Source organism: Loxodonta africana, chromosome 17, assembly GCF_030014295.1.
Source record: "Loxodonta africana isolate mLoxAfr1 chromosome 17, mLoxAfr1.hap2, whole genome shotgun sequence".
NCBI classification, from domain to species: Eukaryota; Metazoa; Chordata; class Mammalia; order Proboscidea; family Elephantidae; genus Loxodonta; species Loxodonta africana.
The window spans coordinates 9627060-9649139 of record NC_087358.1 but is presented as its reverse complement, the minus strand read 5'-3'; the positions used below and the strand labels follow the sequence as shown (position 1 = coordinate 9649139).

General features: G+C 38.2%; 1 protein-coding gene across 1 annotated transcript in view; it reads right to left on the bottom strand.

Moving 5' to 3' along the window:
- The window catches only part of UGGT2 (UDP-glucose glycoprotein glucosyltransferase 2), a 186039-nt gene that overhangs the window by 114891 nt on the left and 49068 nt on the right, over nucleotides 1–22080 (bottom strand). The window contains exons 8-11 of the mRNA XM_003409644.4: nucleotides 18073–18173; nucleotides 10943–11042; nucleotides 8854–8914; nucleotides 372–463 (exon numbers count right to left, since the gene is read on the bottom strand). Coding sequence (XP_003409692.1) covers nucleotides 372–463; nucleotides 8854–8914; nucleotides 10943–11042; nucleotides 18073–18173 — 354 coding nt within the window. The remainder of the gene's footprint in view (nucleotides 1–371; nucleotides 464–8853; nucleotides 8915–10942; nucleotides 11043–18072; nucleotides 18174–22080) is intronic.

Here is a 22080-nt window from a genome sequence, read left to right as displayed (position 1 = left end):
GGGAAATACCACTTGTTGCTTTCAGTTCCTTTCTAGAAAGCAGGGCTCTCTGGCTGCTCAGCCAAGCCCCAGTGAATTTCCCTGCTAAATTATCAACCTCCTCTTCGATGAAAGGCAGTTTGGAACAATGGGATACGTACGGGCCTAAGATTCAGAAGCCTCAGTTTTCTCCTCTCAAAAAATACCTGCAAGGTCTGTTTCAGTTCTGGCCATTTCAAGGCACTTACTGACTTGATGGCAATGGGTTTTTTAATGGTTTTTTTTTTTTTTTTTTAACTTAAAAGTTACGTGATTGTGTTTTGACAAATACTAAATTCAATACTCACCTTTATATAAACCCTAGTTAGTTTTACCAATTATCTAACACTTACCTGAAAGGATCGTACACATCTGTGTCAATATGAAGTCCATTTACATACAGACGAGTATCACCTGGGTGAATATCAAATCTATCTTGAAGGTCCTTGAAACAGAGCAGAATAATAGTTAACTGCCTGATACAACAAGAGTGATCTGTCAGGGGCCGGCAAACTATTTCCACTAAGTGCCACTAAACATTCCAGGTCCTGCCAGCCAAATGGTCTCTGAACTGACTACTCAATTCTGCTTTTGTAACATGAAAGCAGTCATAGACAACATGTAAAAAAATGGGTATAGCTATGTCCCAATGAAATTTTAATTTGAGAAAACAGGTGACAGACTGGACTTGGCCTATGGGCAGTAGTTTGCCCAAGTCTGACTGAGGTGATGGGACTCCTACAACAGATCAGAGAAAGCATTAGACACTTGAAAATTCTGATTTTGTAATATATGACAATCAACTTCTAATGCTATAATGATTACTTATCGACTACATTTTATGTATTTTGTGGGTGTGTGCACACACATCGTCAATTTGGTGGCACAATGCTTAAGCACTCAGCTGCTAACTGAAAGGTGGCTCTTCAGGAGAAAGACCTGGCAATCTGCTTCGGTAAAAACCCCTATGGGGCAGTTCTACTCTATCACTGGAGTTGTTACGAGTTGGAATTGCCTCAGTGGCACCCACAACAACAACACGTAGCAGAAGGCGCCTTGGTGGTGCAATGGTTAAGTGCCTGACTGCTAATCAAGAGGTTGGTAGTTTGAACCCAGTCAGTGGCTCTGCGGGAGAAACGCCCAGAGATCTACTTCCGTAAAGATTTGCTGTCATAGGCCATCGAGTTTATTCCGACTCAGAGCGATCCTACAGCAGGACAGAGGAGAAGGGCCCCTGGGACTCCTAGGCTGTAATCCCTTCAGGTGGAGACTGCCAGGTCCTTCTCCTGCAGAGTCACTGGGTGAGTTCAAACCACTGACCTTTTGGTTAGAAGACACTGTAACCACTGTGTACCAAGGGCTCTTTTCCGTCAAGATTACAGCCTAGAAAATCTTACGGGAAAGTTCTACTCTTTCAAGTGGGGTTGCTGTGAGTTGAGATTGACTTGATAGCACCCAACAACAACTGCAGTGTGTGCCAGAAATGCTTTTGAGCACTAGATCTGTAACGCAACTTAAAAAAGCAGTGTCCCTGCCAGCATAGTATAGTTATTAAGATCACGGTTTGCGAGTCAGACCTGATTTAAATCTGGTCTTGCTACTTACTAGCTGTATGATTTGGGTATATGCCTTAGTTTTCTCATCAGTAAAATGGGGATTATATCTACCTTACAGGTTTGTTGTAAAGTTTAAATGTAATATATATCTAGTCACATATAAGGTATTCAAAAATGAAAACTATTATCAGGGCAGGCAAATCAGTTTAGGAGATACAATTTTAAAACAGTGGATTTCAATGACAGTACATGGTGAATGACATAATAGAGATTTATATAAATTATTCTGGAAATGCAGAGGAAGCAACTGACTTTAAGAGATTCACAGAAAGGTTTTTTTTTTTTTTTGCATGGCTACAGAGAAGGGAGGAGGATCTAAATTTGCCACATTTCCTTTCCACGGAATACCAGCAAAAAAATAAACGAGAAAGTTCACAAGTAAAATTTTGATTTTAGGTTAGCTATCTCTGTGCCTTTCCATCAAAGAGTTACTTATTCTAAGAAACTTTTATTCCAACTTCAAAATCTACAGATGCCTAGTGAATTCATACTGTCTGCCGTTTCCCCCAAAACTTGCAATGAACCTTCATATATACTGACACGAGCTCTCTCCAGCACTTCATTCATTCATTCTAGTGCATCTCAGCTCTAAGTAGAAAACGTATCAAGCACACAGATCTATATTAAATTTCTAATTCCTTTCAGAAGGTTTATGCCAGATCCAGTGCCTTGAAAAAAGATTCCAAAAAAAAAAGTAATAAATTGAACTCAGTGAATGTCATTGCTGAAACACAGCCAGAGAGAAGAGGTATGTGTACTAAAGACAACAACAAAAAAAAAGACCCTTTGCCCTTGAACAGAATAGAACTGCCCCATAGGGCTTCCAAGGAATGTCTGGTGGATTCAAACTGCCAACCTTTTGAACAGCAGCCTGAGCTCTTAACCACTGTACCACCAGGGCTCCCCATTAGAGACCTGTGCTCACAAATTCTTCTCTTTCTCCTCAGTTGGTTACTGTCAAATCTTAGCAAATACCCCTGACTGACATGTCAGTCTTTCTTAAATCAAGTGGTAAGAATTTAATTCCCAACAATATAATGAACCAGAAATCCTGAAACCCTCCTACTAAAGGGAAGCACAAAAAGATTAAAATATTAAAACTAAAACCAACTTAACTTTTGTTGAGTCGACTCAGACTCACGGTGACCCCATGTCTGTCAGCGTACAATTGTGCTCTGTTTAAGGTTTTCAATGCTGCTTTTTTCAGAAATAGATGTCAGGCCTTTCTTCTTAATACCCAACCTTCCGGTTAGCAGTGGAGCACTTAATGCTGTCTAAACGAATGGCTCAGCTTTTAAGAAGGCAGAGAATTCACTTGAGGACAAACAGGAAGCGGGACTATGAGTCCAGGGGTGTAAACCCTGAATGCCTTGCCCTAAAGAATTCTAGAGTTGCCTTTGCTGTTACATGCCCTTGAGTCGACCCCCAGCTTGGGTTTTCAATGGTCAATCTGAAGACAGGAGACAAGGCCTGGCAGTGCATACAGAGCTGGCAGGAGGGTCAGAGACATCCTCATGCATACACAGAGAAGTGCTATACTCACAGTGAAAAGGTGAACTAGAAAACAAAATGCCCTACAGAAACACAGAACAGAGAAATGTGTCTATCTCACCCTGGTTCTAGGTGGAGGAAGACCAAGTCTTCTATGGGAATTCATGACCTCCGGCTTATCCTCAGATGAGTCTGGGGTTTGATTGCATACTATTTTTGTCATCCAAAAAATATAAACTGAGAATTCTTATTTAAAGTGTCATTAAGTCGGTAGTGTTCCCAGGCTTTCAGCAAAAACAAATACAAATGCCCCTGGAAGAATATAACCTCATTCAAATTAAAGAGAAAACAAAAAACAAACCCCACTGCAGTTGAGTCGATCCCGACTCATAGCAAACTTTTATGACAGAGTAGAATTGCCCCGTAGAGTTTCCAAGGAGTGCCTGGTGGATCTGAACTGCCGGCCCTTTGGTTAGCAGGCATAGCACTTAACCACTACACCACCAGGGTTTCCCAAATTAAAGAGAGAATGGTTTATTCTAACATTCCCTTTAACAACCAGTGGAGCTGGGCCAACGCCTGAAGCTAAAGAAATTCCAACGGACTGAACTGCAGAAGACTGGTTGAGCTTTATAATGCAAAAGAAAATATGTTTTTTGGAAATGGTTCTCATCTAGGAAATTTCTCTAGAACTCTAAAATTTTCAAACATTTTTAGTAACTAGGTGAAAATAAGCAGAAAATGTGTGAACTTTTATTTGGATATGGGTAATCATTTATTTGGATTTTCTATTTAAATATCTGCATTTGGTAAAATAATGTAACTCTATATCTAAAATACTCTGCTTCACACCGCCAAAGGAAGAAACTAAAGTCACCTGACTACCTGACCCAACTCCTATGCTTTCTCAAAACAAACAGAAAATGTAATGGAATATAATTTACCGGACCTTGCAGTAACCAGTAAGAGACACACAATGGATTGACACTGAATTTAAAAATCCCCAGAGGTATATTCTGGCCGCTCTTTGAGCAAAATAACAATTAAGGGCCTCCAAGAGAAATGTGCTGTACTTTGGAGTGAAAGCAGTTATCTTCTGAATAAAACTAAACCAAAATTCATTTATACAACTTCAGCATAGTCATATTTTTTAATAATCTGCATCAGCCCCAAATCAAATCTGTATTAAAAGATAAACATACAGAAGTCTGTGCCCAGCCCCTTCTCCCCTGTCCCCCACCCGATTCCTGGTCCCTACAAGTAACTGTTTTTGTTTTTAGTATTTCCGGTTCATCCTTCCAGTATTTCTTCATCCAATAAAAAGATAACACGATACATATGCAGATGTGCTACCATTTTGCTCTTTTGCAGTTAACAGTATGTCATGCAGATAATTTCATATCAGTAGAACCAAGAATCCAGAAACCTTCCTCATTTTTATTTTTTAAATAACTCCACAGCACTCTATCATATAAATGTATCCCACTCATCAGCAGTTATATGTTTCCAACATTTTTTTTTCAGACACTGTAACAATGAATAACCTTAGACATATGTCATTTAATACACGTGCAGGTATATCTTGGTTAGATGCCTAGAAACTGATGACAGAGTCAAAAGGTAGCTATATCTACGATTCTGGAAGATATTGCCAAATTTCCAGCCACAGGGCTGCTCAAATTAGCTTGCTCATCAGCAGTCTATGGACATGCCTGGTTCCTTACCAAGTTGCCAAAAGAGTGCACTGCCAAACTTCTGTGTTTTGGAATGCTTTCTCAGCCTAACTCTGATCTGTACTGCTTTCATTATGAGTGAGACAAATCATCTGCTTATATAAAAACCACTATATTTTTTGTGTGTATTTGTGTGAACTTTCTTTGCCAGATTTGTACTCATTGGTGTATGCGGATAAAATACTGTAACAGTGGTACACTTCCAGTAGGTTCAGTGCTGCTGCAACACTGCAAAGGGTACTGCAACATTTTTTGACCTTCCAATCACAACCACCCTCTTTCTCCAGGGTTGGAACTCCAGTTTACTTACTACCCACACACTCCAGAGATGAGTGGATAGCATGCAATACTGGTCCAAACATACTTACCTTAGATTAATTACATGGAACCACATGAGTCTGTCAGTTTGTCATACGATCGGGGCTTGGGTGTTACTGTGATGCTGGAAGCTGTGCCACCGGTATTCAAATACCAGCAGGGTCACCCACGGCGGACAGGCTTCAGCTGAGCTTCCAGACTAAGACAGACTAGGAAGGAGGACCCGGCAGTCTACTTCTGAAAAGCATTAGCCAGTGAAAAGCTTATGAATAGCAGTGAAACATTGTCTGATACAGTGCGGGAAGATGAGCCCCCCAGGTTGGAAGGCACTCAAAAGACGACTGGGGAAGAGCTGCCTCCTCAAAGTAGAGTCGACCTTAATGATGTGGATGGAGTTAAGCTTTTGGGACCTTCATTTGCTGATGTGGCACGACTCAAAATGAGAAAAAACAGCTATAAACATCCATAAATAATCAGAACTTGGGATGTACAAAGTATGAATCTAAGAAAACTGTAAACTGTCAAAAATGAAATGGAATGCATAAACATCAATATCCTAGGTATTAGTGAGCTGAAATGGATTGGTACTGGCCACTCAGAACGGGACAATTACATGGTTTACTATTCAATATTCTTTGACAACACCACAATTCAAAGGCATCAATTTTTCTTTGGTCTTCCTTATTTATTCACTTTCACATGCACATAAGGCGATTGAAAACACCATGGCTTGGAACAGGTGCACCTCAGTCTTCAAGGTGACATCTTTGCTTTTTTAACACTTTAAAGTGGTCTTTTGCAGCAGATTTGCCCAATGCAATGCATCTTTTGACTTCTCGACTGCTGCTTCCATGGGTGTTGACTGTGGATCCAAGTAAAACGAAATCCTTGACAACTTCAACGTTTTCTCCGTTTATCATGATGTTGCTTACTGGTCCAGTTTTGGGGATATTTATCTTCTTTATGTTGAGGTGTAATCCATGCTGAAGGCTGTGGTCTTTGATCTTCATCAGTAAGTGCTTCAAGTCCTCTTTGCTTTCAGCAAGCAAGGTTGTGTCATCTGCATATCACAGGTTGTTACTGAGACTTCCTCCAATCCTGATGCCCTGCTCTTCCTCATATAGTCCAGCTTCTGTGATTATTTGCTCAGCATACAGATTGAATAGGTACACTGAAAGAATACAACCCTGTACCTGTGGTTATAATCCCATTTGGGAATGAGTTTTCTGTTATACTAATGAGGCAGTATGAGTGTAAGGTGTGCCTTCAGTCACTTTCTTTTGAGATATAAAAAGAGCAGACTGAGCAAGCAACCATGCACAGGTCGGGGAAGACAGATGCCAAGCTGCAAAAGATCTCCAAAGAACCAAGAAACAGAAGTAGAAAAAAGTACCCTCCCCCAGAGCCAACAGAGCAAAAGCCTTCCTCTAGAGCCAGCACCCTGAGTCTGGACTTCTAGACTCTTAAACTGTGAGAAAATAAATTTCTATTTACTAAGGCAACCTACTTGTGGTACTTCTGTCACAGCAGCACCAGGTAACTAAGACCTTATGTACAACCGAAGAAAACACTGCCCGGTCTGTGCCATCTTATTTGACAGTATTGTTTTGTGATCCATTGGGTTTTTATGGGCCAATTTTTCCAAGGAGATCACCAGGCCTTTCTGCCAAGTTCATCTAAGTGTGGAAGCTCCACTGAAACCTGTCCACCGTGGGTGACCCTGCTGGTATTTTAAATACTGGTCGCATGGTTTCTAGTATCATAGCAAAACGCAAGCCACCATACTATAACAAACTGACAGGCAGGTGGTAGACATTCACATTACATTTATAAATTAACTTAGAATTGACTTCTTTGCAATGTGATCTTGCAATACAAGAACATACTCTGCATTTCAATATGTCCTTAGTGAGCGTTTAAAAATTTTCTTTATATATGTTTTACATGCTTACTAAGTTTATTCCTAGATACAGTTTCTGCTGCTATTATAAACCGAATCTTCTCTTTTATCTTTGAGCTCGCTGTTTGTAATATATGGAATCTATTGATATCTATATATTGTGTATCCTGTTACCTTCATAGCTCTCATTTGTAGTGGTTTTATACTTATATATTTTTAATGTAAGATTTTAAGGCTTTTCTCTGAATATTGTTTGATGTTTGTCTCAAAGATTCTAGGATCTTATTTTTTCAAATGTTTTTATCAAGAAATACTGCAATTCTGCAAGGGGTCCTGAACAGTCAAAATCATCTTGAGAAAGAACAAAGAAAATAAAGTAAAATGACTCACAGTCCCTGATTTCAAAACATAATATAAAGTTACGGTAATCAAAATAGTCTGGTACTGGTATAAGGACAGACACATACACCAATGGAACAGAACTGAGAATCAAGGGAAAAAACTCATGCATCTATGGCCAACTGATTTTTGACAAGAGTGCCAAGTCCATTCAATAAGGGAAAAACAGCCTCTTCAACAAATGGTATTGGGACAACTGACTCTCCACATGTAAAAGAACGAAGTCAGACCAGTATCGCATACCATACACGAAAATTAATGCAAAATGGATCAAGGATCTAAAGATAAGAACTAAAACCATATAACTCTTAGAAAAAAACATAGGGGTAAATCTTTAGCGCCTTGTTTTTGATAATAAATTCTTAGAAAAAAGAAATTAGACCTCATCAAAATTAAAAACTTTTGTGAATCAAAGAACTTCATCAAGAAACTGAAGAAACAACCTAACAAATGGAAGAAAACAGTTGGCAACCACATATGTGACAAAGCAGTCATATGTAATAAAGCCAGGTAGTGTTCTATGAAGGAGCCCTGGTGGCACAGCGGTTAAGCACTTGGCTGCTGGTTCGAACCCACCAGCCACTCCTCAGGAGAAAGATGTAGCAGTCTGCTTCCGAAAAGATTTACAACCTTGGCAACCCTTATGGGACAGTTCTGCTCTGTCCAACAGGGTCCCTGTGAGTTGAAATTGATTCAACAGCAGCTAACAACAGTAGTGTTCTAATAAGGACTTTACAAGTATTAACACAGTCAGGATCATTTGGGGTCCTAAGAAAATTTAAAAGACCATTTGACAGAATTTAAAAAAAAAAAAAAAAAAATTTTTTTTTTTTTGTTTTTTAATGATCAGTTGTGTCCCATATGCTAGAGGAGTCGCGTAATGTTCCATCCCAAACTTCATTCAGTCCTCACAAGCTTTTATGAGGAAAACTGATCATAAGAAGCAGAATAATGAAGTCGTACATTTACTATTTGCCCTGTGAAGAAAACTATACTATGTAGGCAGAAATTCTAGAGTGTAGGGTGAACTAGGAAGTAAGTAGGAGAAAGACTAGCTAAAATCATAGAGCGTAAGCTATATGTAAGCCAAAAAACCCCCAAACCCGTGGCTGTCAAGTCAATTCCGACTCATAGCGACCCAACAGAACAGGGTAGGACTGCTCCCATAGGGTTTCCAAGGAGTGGCTGGTGGATTCGAACTGCCAACCTTTTGGTTAGTAGCCTGAGCTCTTAACCACTGTGCCACCAGGAAGAAACTAAACTGTTTTAATAATCAAAACACAAATTAATATTTTCTTTTTGTATCATAATTGATAAGCTGAAGTCTAAAATACTGATATTAGTATAGAAAATTTTTGAGAAAGGAATTCAAACAAACCTTCTGATTTTCCTGTATTTCCTCCCTCATTTGTTGATTTACAGCAATTCTGGTCAGTGATCTGAGAAAATAAATACTAGTGTAATTAATTCTTCCTTAGGTGGTTCACAGTGATTGATAATTCAATGTAATGTAATACTTTGAATAAGAAACTAAAAACTCTCAGCTCTCAGCCCCTCATGACTCTCATATAGCCTTATCTGACACGCAGCGCTATGGGTTTCATCTGAAAGGATGCTGATTCAGGTGGAACAGAGACTCTCAAAAGCGTATGTGTACTAACTGCATGTATGAAATATTGTCAGAGCTTGTTACCACCATACTTATTTTTCAAAAATACTTTATTAGAAATGCAACATTACCTTGTTTTCCCAGAGAAATTTTGTATGAAGTTACCAAAGTCGTCATACATGCCCATGCAAACTGGCAAATTTCCGAATATTTGTACACAGAGTTTGACTAACCTGGGATCTTTAGCAAAGTATGTAAGTTCCATAATTCTGGCCATACTTTCAATAGTGAAAATTTAACAGCACAAATTAGTCATTCATTTAGTAAATATATTTCAACAAACATTTACTGATTGTCTACCAAATGGGTTTAGAGATATGCTCAAGCCTACGATTTAGCCATTAAGCAATGTTAGCACGTTTTGGAATTTTTTCTTAATGACCAACCATTTAGCATCAGAACTACTGAATAGCTGTGTTGACTTAACCTTAGACGAGCCCATTAACTGCTTTATTAAAACTAAAATTATTTTACTTTATTTGTACTGATTTTAAAAGCTACTGTTAATTAGCAGCAGTGTGGCTAAACAAACACACACATATTTCATGTTTTAGTATAAATACTGACTCCTCAAATTCTTGACCGCTTAAACTAAAACTGACTGAAATAGTTAAATCAATAAACCCAAAAACCCATTGCCGTCAATTCTGACTCATAGCAACCCTACAGGACAGAGTAGAACTGCCCCATAGGGTTTCCAAGGAGCGCTTGGTGGATTCAAACTGCCGACCTTTTGATTAGCAGTTGTAGCACTTAACCACTACGCCACCAGAGTTTCCAGTTAAATCAATAGAGTCATCATAATCTGTAGGAAAGCAAAAAACCCCTGTATTTTCAGGGTACCATTAAGAGGGTCTTGGTATTTTGTGGCCAACTATATACCATTTACTTATCTTTTAAAGGGAAAGAATACCTAGATTTAATATTCAGTAATTTGCACTGTGGATACATAGGCAAAACAGTGTTTGAGACAAATAAAGGTATAACAATCAGTCAGGGCTTGATAAGGTATGCAGAGACCACAAGGTTGCTTTTCAGTTCTACTAAGACACTACTGCTACCCACGCAATTGTGACTTGTTACTGGTGTATAAAATACAGCTAACTTATTTTATATTTCACCTGTTCCTTATAATTTTATACGTTTTTATTAACTAGAATATAAATGCATCAAAATCAAGTTATTTTGTAAAGCCACATAATATGTGGTAACCTGAATTGCATGTACTGGTCACTTTTAGATGTGTTAACGCATTACCTATCAAAACAGATGATACGCTTAGTAATGCAACATCACTATTCTTGAAAGCAACTCAATTAAATATTGGCAAAATAATTATTCCACAAAACATCCCATGAAATTAAGAACCTGACAGGGCAAGAATGTGACTTGGTGGTACTTTAGGCATGGATTTTGTACTCAGAATACTACTTTTCATCATCCGCCATGAGTGAAAAAGAGAAATACTCTATTATTTTTTCCTTAAACAAGTCCCCTCCTCTCCACCCCGGATTGCTGTTTACAGTATTTTTTTTTTTTAAATAATTTTTTTTCTTTCCATTTACTTCCAGAGACAATTCCAGGGTTCTACTTTGCAGCGTGTACCCACATGTGCACACAAGCCAGTATTATGCTGTAATAAAAACCGATGTGTATAATGAGGAAAAACATTGGTTATGTGAAAGCTATATATACCTAGAACTGACATCATCATGTTAGACGAAATCAATTAATCTCATAAAATTTATTTAATGGAAGACAGTTCTGGCTACGATCAAACCAATGAGCTTTAATATACCTTGCTTTTACAGGGTAGTTCTGTGAAATGTCTTTCATTAATTTTATGGCATCATAAACTGGAGTGGACATTATTTGAGAAGCTGCTTGAAAACTAAGATCTGGAAGGAAAAAAAATATCATTAAGGAATCTAGCATGACGTTAGACTCTTAAAAGACATCCATGTAATTTAAATAATTTACTTAATTCTCCTTCCCATATATTTGTATCTTAATATGTTAACACTCTTTTATTTAGCATTTTCTAAAAGTTGTAAATGAAAACCTATCATCATGTCCATTTACATAAGCTTTATATTTTTGTGAAAGAGTAATTATCATTTAACACCTATTATTTGTATTCTACAAATTACAGTGTAACTTCAAAAGAAAAATATGTAAGACATAAAGCTCCTTTTTCTTAGATTAAAAAAAACCATGTCACAAAAAGCTTCGCGTGACAGAAAGAACAACAAAGAAGAGGGGAAAAAAGAGCTTTGAAGAGTCAATTCTCAAAAGAACTTTAAGAAAGACTCAAAAAGTATTTAACTCAATAAATAAGAAGCAATCACCTTCTCTTTAAACACTGTTTTACCAGTATGCTAAAATAAAAATAAAATCCTAAGCTTAAACTGTATTACTTTACCTGAAGTAACAGCTCTATGGAAAGAAAAATATGTGCGGCTAACTATAACCCAAAAAACCCACTGCCGTCGAGTCGATTCCAACTCATAGCGACCCTACAGGACAGAGTGGAACTGCCCCATAGAGTTTCCAAAGAGTGCCTGGCGGATTTGAACTGCCGACGTGTTGGTTAGCAGCCGTAGCACTTAACCACTATGCCACCAGGGTTTCCTGGCTAACTACAGTCAGTCTTAAATATGTCAAAAGCAATAATCCTCTTAGTCTTATTACCTTGTTAAAAGTCTGAAAAGATTTTGAAACTTAATTCTTTCGTTACATATTATTAGTGACGCATATAGTTTCTCTTTAATATTTCACTAGAGGTGGAATCCTAATTTATCAAATACTAAATAAAGTAAGTGTTCCACGAAATATTCCATGCAATTAAGACACTTAATTGTTCAGAATCTGAAAAGGCAAGGACAAACAATGGTTTAACGTAACACAACTATTTGTTTCCATATTCTCAGTGTGAAATATCCTACCGGTCTGGAGTCATAATCTAGAAAAAGATGTTCTCAGTGTTCCTCTTATGAGATGGTACAGTCTAACAGACCAGGTTTCAAACTCCAGCTCCATCGCTTACTGGCTGAATAATTTTAACGAGAGTTTCCTCAACCTCCCTCAGTGTGTTTACAGCAGCCAGTGCTGCAGTCAAACTATCAGTGGTCAGTAATACACCAACTGCCAAGCATGATGGCCAATGTATCAGTTCTAACTTGCCAGGATCCTTCTGCAATAGGACCACTTCCTACAAAGAAAAGACTACTGATTGCTTTTTTTCTTACAAGTCTGTTTTCATAGCATCTAGAATGCGGCGCTCACTCTTCCATCTCTCCCCAAGTCTCCTTTATGGGCTCCACATTCTACACGTGGACGAGACCCGGGCACCCTTCCTGCTGCACTGACCCTGTCATTCTACGCTCTTAATCAGCAATCCACCACCCTGTTTAAAATCTTTACACTGATATTTCTCCCTTTTTAGAATCCTCTCCTTTTAGCTTGAGGACAGTATATTCAATCCACTATCAGACTGTATAATCTGGATATCTCACAATTACTTTAAGTCAGCCTGTCCAACATTGGTGTCATTATTTCTGGGCCCCACACTCAACCCCAAAACCTATTTAAATATTTTACAGTCTACTCAGCCTCAAAGCTGAAAACCTTGGAGTTGTCTGTGACTCCTTTTATTTCCTAAATATTTTCCAAATTCAAGTCTTCCTTTTTATGCCCTTTACCAAAGTCATTGTTCAATCTCTTATTTATGCCATTTCAATGATGTCCTAACTAGATTTCCTGTTTCCACCTAATTCAAATACATCTTTCACAGATACTAAGGTGATTAATGAAAACTAAGCTGACTATGCATGTTCTCTGCTTAAAAGTACCTCATCATTTATCATTTTCTAAACTATGCAAGGGTCCCTTGGAGAGCATTCTGAAGGATGCTTAAACACGTGAACATGATAATACAAGACAAAAGTAAGTGCTAAGAAAGAGATGTAAACAAGGATTTTAAAAAAAGGCCTATGGAACCTTGCAAGAGGGTGTCTAAAATGATGGATTTGGTGGTATAAGCTGTTATCTTGAAAAGCTTGAAAAGAAGTCAAGCAGAGGAAGTCTGACAGATTGAAACCAAACAGAGTTCACAAAACTCAGTGATCCCAGCGACGGTGAAGATCAATATCAGTGGGAATGAGGAGCTGGGGATGCTAAAAGTCTGAAGAGTCATTGTCGAGCTAAAGTACTGGAGTTTTAGATTTTAGAGTTGGAAAAGTTTTGATTGATTACAAAGCCAAAAGTATACTCCTGTAACGGGGTGGCTGAAATGAAATGGGGAATAAGGTTCTGGGGAGATGACAAGGTCGATGACTTATAAGGCTTGAGTCTACATGACTCTGATGTACTATATATAGCATGACACACAGGAGGTACTTGAGTTTCAGACTCCTTGATGAATGTGAGAGAATAGGCTGTCAGCTGAAAAGTGACAGTCATGAGGAGCAACAGAGGATGGTATAGTCAGATGGCACAGAAATCACAGAACAGGAATGTCATGGAAGAGTTAACAGAAGGATGCCGATGACAAGCTTCACTACAAATCAAGCCCAAACAGATTTTAGGTTTGTGTGGAACACAAGGCTAACTTACTAATCTTCTAGAGGAAAGGATTTCAGAGAAAATAAGATTTAATTTAGGGCAATGTAATGGTTAATGATATCTGTCAGCTTGGCTAGGCTATGATTCTCAGTGGTTTGGTAGACACTGGACTGACTGTGCTTCCATAAGGTAATAGAATGTAATCACTTCTGTGATGGGATCTGATGTAATGTAATCACCTCTGTGATGAGATCTGCTAAGAGTAGCCAACCAGCTGAAAAGGAAGTTTCCCTGGGGGTGTGGCCTGCCTCCACTATACAAAGGGATGTTCCAGCAAGGCTCACTCTCACTGTGCATCCTGCAATCCAACTCCTCATCATCTGACCTCCGGTTTTGCTCCCCTAGAGAGCTCAGCCTAAGACAGGCAGGGAGGTGATTCAGAGGGGTATAAATGTAAGGGAACTTGTGAATATTTACCTGTTTATATCCTATACCTTAAATAAAAGGGCCTTTACAGATGTAGCAGGGGAGTCTGTTTAAAATGGACTAAAAATTCCAGGGAACATTCAATCTGGATTCCTGGCTTGGTTCTCCCTCCCTCCCTCATTTATTTATTTTCTCTTCACCTGGGCTCTTAAATTCTTTAGTGTGACTTGCGTAAAGTTTGTTTGTTCCTCTGTACCATAACCAAATTTCTTGTATCCTAGGGCCCTTCCCTATCTGGCTGACTATGACTAGAATTCCTCTCCCCTTCTAATATATCTCTGGGTAAGAGCCCTGAACTATTTAAAATACTTGTCAGCTCAGCATTTCTAGTTTAATTCCTCACCCCCATTTATTCCCTTCCTCCTTCACTCCTTCATAAACAAATAGTTATTGAGTTCCTGCTCTGTGGTAGGCACTATGTTAAAACCTAGAAATACCTTGATAGCAAACAATCTCTACCTTCAAGGGACTCAAAATCTCCTTGGGGAGACAGGTGCTTTAGCAGGGATAACACATGTTACGGTAGCACAGAGACAAGAACTTGTCACGCTGACAGTGTTACAGAAGTTTCCATAAAAAGAGTATGTCTCTCAGCTGAGCCTTAATGGGTAAAGAATTACCCCCAAAAGAAGGTATGTGTATGTAAATGCGCGTGTTCTTGGGGAAGTCAGAGGCTTCCATTCAGGAGGAATCTCCTCAGTGAGGTCTTCTCTGATCCCCTATCTAACTTAGCTTCCATGATATCCTCAATCATAACATTCTTTTTATTTTCTTTCTGGCATTTAACAAAATTCATAATAATTTAATTCCTACATTCTTTTCTTGTTTACTGTCTTACCTACTACAATTTAAGTTGCAAAAAGGAATCTGTCAGACTTGCTCACCATTGTATCCTGATGGTCAAACACAGCAGGTATTAATATTTGCTGAGTAAATTAATGAATAAACAATAAAATGAGCAAATGCCCCTATGCAAAGTTATGGAGAAAGGAGAGAGCATATCTGTCAAATTGACAGGAACCTGGAAGAGAAGGTAAAAGACTAGAGAAGACCTTATGAGTGTGGAGGAGAAGGTAAAAGATTAGAGAAGAGCTTGGTGTACTTGCTAAGGAGATGGACTTAGTATATCTAACAGGTATGAGTGAAATCAGTCCTTTAGTCAGTACTGATACAAACGACTTGGTTGGCTAAGAAAGCATCCCCCTTATCTACATAAGATGCTCCTGAAGTGTCTGCTTTGAGAAAACAAGATGGCTTTCTTGGATGAGGACCAGGATGGATATTTTCTGTTTGCCCTCCAGATCCACTCTGCTCAACCCTACGCTGGCTCCAAAAGCCTGACCTACACAATCTTCATCAACAGCCTTTCTTACCCTCTGACTTCTGGTTGGATTCAGGCAATGGAAGTCACTGGCAAGAGATCACCAAGTAGAAGAAGATTAAGGATTAGATAGTTACTACCTAGGTTCCTCCTTCTTAGGTCACAGTGGGAGGACCATGTCACTCTCTACCAGAGGCTACTGCTCTATTAGGCAGTCCTCTGTATATGCTCTCTCCAGGTTTTGGCAATCACTCCCTTCCAGAGCCCCTTCAAGTGGGGTGGTAAAAGTTTCTTTACGGTTGCTAGTCCTGGATTCAGAGAAACCATTTCTTGTTGGTTTACCTGAACCCTGCCAATGGCTTTGTAAACAGTCTCTTTATTAAGCTTCCTTAGTTTTTGTGTGCCATCTATTTCTCATGGGGACTCTAATATAAGGCCATTATCTGATTAGGTGTTTATAAGTGATAAATTCTGGCTGAATTTATCAAAGGCAAGATCAGGTTTTCATTTTAGAAAGATTATCCTCATATCCATGTGGAGAATGGATATGGGCATACTGCATTAGTTTGGTGCTATTGGGATGTCACATGTAACAGCAGTCATAACGGCTGTGCTATAACAAAAGGAAGGTCAAACGCGAGGTCTGGTGGAAACAACAGACAACAAATAAGGAAGTATACAACACAGAGTCCCAGAGTGAATAGATGTTATATGTTCAGGGCAGTAGATTCTTCTCAGTTAATTTATCACCATGTTCTTAAAACATCTCATTCTGTTGAATGTTTTTCTGTCAAGTGAAGGATACACTGATCAGCTGATACAACGTGTATTAGGTAAGTAAAGTGTAGCAGAAGTTAAAGAACCTTAATAGATGTGGTCCTGCACATTATGCTATAATTAAAAAAAAAATGTGGTATCTCAAAAATCTGTTAAGTATATATAAAGTTCACTTACGTATACCACGGTACAGTATAAAGAACATAACTTGGATCCAAAAGCCTTCATTTAATAGCCATGTGGTAACCGGCACATGAATCCACTAAATTTCACTTTTCTTATCTATAAAAGAAGCTATGTAAAAGTCAAAAAAATTTTTTATATGAAAACTAAAAAACCAAACCCATTGCCGTCGAGTCAAATCCGACTCACAGCGACCTTATATGACAGAGCAGAATTACCCCATAGGGTTTCCAAGGAGTGACTGGTGGATTTGAACTGCCCACCTTTTGCTTAGCAACTGAACTCTTAATCACTAAGCCACCAGGGTTTCTTTTTGTATGAAAGGATCCTGTAAAACAGAATCCTGATAAAACATAAAATGTTATTATTTGTAGGAGTCTCTGGGTGGTGCAAATGGTTAAGTGCTCAACTACTAACTGAAAAGCAGATGGTTTGAACGCATGCATGGGCACCTCAGAAGAAAGGCCTGGCAATCTACTTGCAAAAGGTCACAGCCTTGAAAACTCTAAGGAATACAGTTTTATTCTGCATATATACAATCACCATGAGTTGGAATCGACTCAATGGGAACTCTTTTTTGTTTTTTTTTAGGACTAGAGGTGTTGCGGAGAAATGTGGGCTGGCTGCTAAAGGGTACAGAGTTTCTTTCTGGGGTGATGAAAACATTCTAAAACTGACTATGGTAACAGTTGCAGAACAATTAAAATGGGTGAATTATTTGGCATGTGAATTATATCTCAATAAAAAGTTGAGAGACGTGATAAAAGTTTTAGTTTATGAAGAAAAATGACATGGCTTCATGACTTAAAAAAAAATCACTATAGTAAGGGAAAATCACTAATAAGAAAGGATTTATAATTCAATTCAAACTAAATTTTGGGCACAGAATATCTGTTGTAGGTCATCAATCTAAAAGTTCGTCTAAGTTTGTAACTGCAGGTCTTTCTGTTTGAAAAATATATCAGTGAAACATGCACTGGTCTAACTAGATCAAAATGTAAGAGAGAAGAAAACTAAAACTTAGTTCTGATTTCTCCCAATCTGATAGTAAGGATTTTTAATCAATGTTATAGATTCTGTGAAATGTGATTTAATATTTGAGACTAACCTAGAAGGTAAATCAGTGTACATTTTTAAAATAATTAAGATAACAGAGTCCCTGGGTGGTGCAAATGTTTGGCCACTGAACGAAAGGTTGGAGGTTTGAGTCCACCCAGAGGCATCTTAGAAGAAAGGCATGGAGATCTACTTCTGAAAAATCAGCTACTGAAAACCCTAATGGAGCACAGTTCTACTCTGACACACGTGGAGTCACCATGGGTCGAATCAAAATAACGGCTACTGGTTTTTAAGTGAGATGATGACAAACAACTGAACTTCAGATAACTTCAGATTTTACGAACATAAAAATATGATTTTCTTAATGAATGACTTTTTAATTAAATGTGTATTCCAACAAAAAATTAATGTAATAATTTATATTACTTATATTTTACTAATTATTATTTTCTAAAGAACAATTTAGTTACATAAAAGCTTATTTAACAAAACAGAGATCAATTAACCGAATTCTATTAAAGTAGTTCAAAACACTATACCTTGCAGTTCCCAGACTTTCAAAGGCATCATTTCCTTGTTACTCTCAATCAAGTATTTTTGGAATGCCGTCAGGTTATCTCTAAGCTCTGAATGTATTTCCCTGCATGAAAATATTAAGTCATGTCAATTATTACCACCTATCACAAATCATTATATGCACAGTATGTTCTTAAAATTAATTTTTCCAAATAATTAAAAACAAACTGATTGTTTATCATTAAGATAAAAACAAACCAACTGTGATCCATCTGTGTCATCCACAGTCCTTAAAAGTGAAGGAGCTCCATGTTTTAATACATAAAAAAGTCTAGAAGGACACATTCTCATGGAGCTTGTCAGTGTTACCTGTAAGGAATGCAAGAATGAGGGCATAATTTCTTGTTTTTATGTCACACATTTTTTGTTTTAACATTTTATAAATTGCAAGCATTGCTTTTATAATTTAAAACAAAACTAATAAAGAATGGATCAAAGACCTAAATATAAAATCCACAATGATAAAGATCATGGAAGAAAAAATAGGAACAATGCAAGGAGCCCTGAGACATGGCATAAACAGAATACGAAACATGACTAACAATATGCAAACACCAGAAGAAAAACTAGATAACTGGGAGCTCCTAAAAATCAAACACTTATGTTCATCAAAAGACTTCACCAAAGTGTAAAAAGACAACCTACAGGCTGGGAAAAGCTTTTCTGGCTACGACAAATCCCATCAGCATCTAATCTCTAAAATCTACAAGACACTGCAAAACCTCCACAACAAAAAGACAAACGACCCAATTAAAAAACGGGCAAATCAAAATTAAAATGAGATGCCATCTCACCCCAACAAGGCTGGCATTAATCCAAAAAAACACAAAATAATAAATGTTGGAGAGATTGTAGAGAGACTGGAACACTTATACACTGCTGGTGGGAATGTAAAATGGTACAACCACTTTGGAAATTGATTTGGTGCTTAATTAAAAAGCTAGAAATAGAACTACCATATGATCCAGCAACCCCACTCCTGGGAATATATCCTAGAGAAGTAAGAGCCTTTACACTAAGAGATATATGCACACCAATATACACTGCAGCACTGTTCACAATAGCAAAAAGATGGAAACAACCTTGGTGCCCATCAACGGATGAATGGATAAACAAATTATGGTATAATCACACAATGGAATACTGCACAACAATAAAGAACAACAATGAATCCTCGAAACATAACATGGATGAATCTGGAAGGCATTTTGCTGAGTGAAATTAGTCAGTCACAAAAGGACAAATACATGAAACCACTATTATAAGAACTCAAGAAAAAGGTTTAAACACAAAAGAAAACTCTCTTTGATGGTTACAAGGGTGGGGAGGGAGAAAGAGGGGTTTTCACTAGCCAGACAGTAGACAAGAATTATTTTAGGTGAAGGGAAGGACAACACACAATACAGGGGAAGTTAGCACAACTGAACTAAACCAAAAGCTAGGAAGATTGCTGAACACAACTGAACACTTCAAGGGATAGAGCAGCAAGGGCAGGGGTCTGGGGACCATGGTTTCAGCGGACACCTAGGACAACTGACATTAACAAAGTTTGTTAAGAAAATGTTCTGCATCCCACTATTGGTGAGTGGTGTCTGGGGTCTTAAAAGTTAACAAGTGGCCATCTGAGATGCATCAACTGGTCCCAATCTACTGGAGCAAAGGAGAATAAAGACCACCAAAGACACAAGGAAAATATGAGCCCAAGAGACAGAAAGGACCACATAAACCAGAGACTCCATCAGCCTGAGATCAGAAGAACTAGATGGTGCCTGGCTACTGCTAATGACCACCCTGACAGGGAACACAACAGAGAGTCCCTGACGGAGCAGAAGAAACGTAAGGTACAGAACTTAAGTTCTAGTAAAAAGACCAGACTTAATGGTCTGACTGAGGCTGGAGGGACTCCAGAAGACATGGCCCTCGGACTCTCTGTTAGCCCAAAACTAAAACCATTTCTGAAGCCAAGTCTTCAGACAAAGATTAGACTGGACTATAAAACATAAAATGATACTTGTGAAGAATGTGCTTCTTAGCTCAAGTAGATACATGAGACTAAATGAGCAGCTCTTGTCTGAGGTGAGATGAGAAAGCAGAAAGGGACAGGAGCTGGTTGAATGGAGATGGGAAATACAGGGTAGAAAGGAAATACAGGCTGTCACATTATAGGGAGAGCAACTAGGGTCACATAACAATGTGTGTATACATTTTTGTATAAGAAACTAACTTGAACTGTAAACTTCCACTTAAAGCACAATTTAAAAAGTACTTTAAAAAAACTAATGAAGATATTAATGCTTCTTATCAACCTTAAAATCTATTTCACAAAGTTCCATCTTTGATACTTATAAAAACCAAAATAAGGTAATTTTGCCTAGTATTAAACACGAGCCCTGGTGCACACTGGTTAAGAGCTTGGTTGCTAACGAACAGGTGGGTACTTCGAATCCACCAGCCACTCCCTGGAAACCCTATGGGCAGTTTTACTCTGTCCTACAAGGTTGCTGGAAACCCTGGTGGCGTAGTGGTTAAGTGCTACAGCTGTTAACCAAGAGGCTGGCAGTTCAAATCCGCATAGGCGCTCCTTGGAAACTCTATGGGGCAGTTCTACTCTGTCCTATAGGGTTGCTATGAGTCGGAATCAACTCAATGGCAATGGGTTTTTTTAATAGTGTTCCTATAAGTCAGAACTGACTCAACGGCAATGGGTTTGTTTTCTTGTTTTATTCAGGTATCCTTTACAGCCAAATAATAATGCAGTAGGATAGCATATTACTGTGCATTAAAAAAAAAGCTCAAACTTGCCGCCGCCGAGTCAATTCCGACGCATAGCAATAGTTAAGCTATAATCTTTATCCCTCATGAAATCAAAGCATGGTGTCATTTCAGATTTAAATAAAATTCTTTTTAAAAAAACTAGCAATCAGTACAATTTATTAAACATATTATCAACAATAACTAAAAAACCCAGTGCCGTCGAGTCGACTCCGACTCATAGCGACCCCATAGGACAGAGCAGATCTGGCCCATAGAGTTTCCAAGGACCGCCCGGCAGATTCGAACTGCCGACCCTTTGATTAGCAGCCAATAGTAGGTAGAAATGAAGATTTTAAAAATCAAAACAAACAGTAAACATACAGAACGTATGTATTAAAAAAATGCATTAATCTTATGATTAAAAGTATATTACAGTGTTAATATCTTGCGATTTTATTGCCATGTCGGAATACATTTTGAAAATGATCAAGGCTGATTAAAATCTGAGCAAGGGCAATATTTATGGAGAGTATGATAATTTACACTGAGTTATATTCCAAAGTATACAGGCCAAGTAGTAAAAAACGTTCTCCTTGCTCTATGGGGTTATCTACTCTCCAAGAAAACCTGCCTCCTTAGTGTGGTTTGTGAATATTCACACCACATAATATAAAAATAAGAGGAGCCCTAGTGGCGCAGTGGCTAAGCGCTAGGCTGCTAACTGCAAGGTCAGCAGTTTACGCCCCCGACCTGTTCCTTTGGAGAAAGATGTGGCGGTCAGGATCTGTAAAGATTTACAGCCTTGGAAACCTCCCAATCAACTTGACAGCGATGGGTTTGGTTGTTTTCGTAATATTAGAATAAAAGCTAAAAAACTCATTTTTTTTCCATGAAGAGCTAAAGATATTAATAAAAAATTCCTTTTTTCTTAATTTTTGCCATTACAGGCGAATCACAAACTTTCCCTTCTTGTAAATTAGGGAAAGCGCACATAGGACCACAGCCATGCCCACTGAGAAGTATTTAGAGAGCAGACACCATCCCATTCCTTGTTTTCTATCATCTTGCCAGAAAAAAGGGGACACAATTTTAATTTTTGAAAGGTTATTTACATGTGTGTAAAAAATTAAGCTCAGATTTTAAAAAGTTTTCAAAATGGCAATCTGTGGCACAGAAATTTAGGGAAGTCTTGTCTTTCCTATTCAGCCATAAAAATA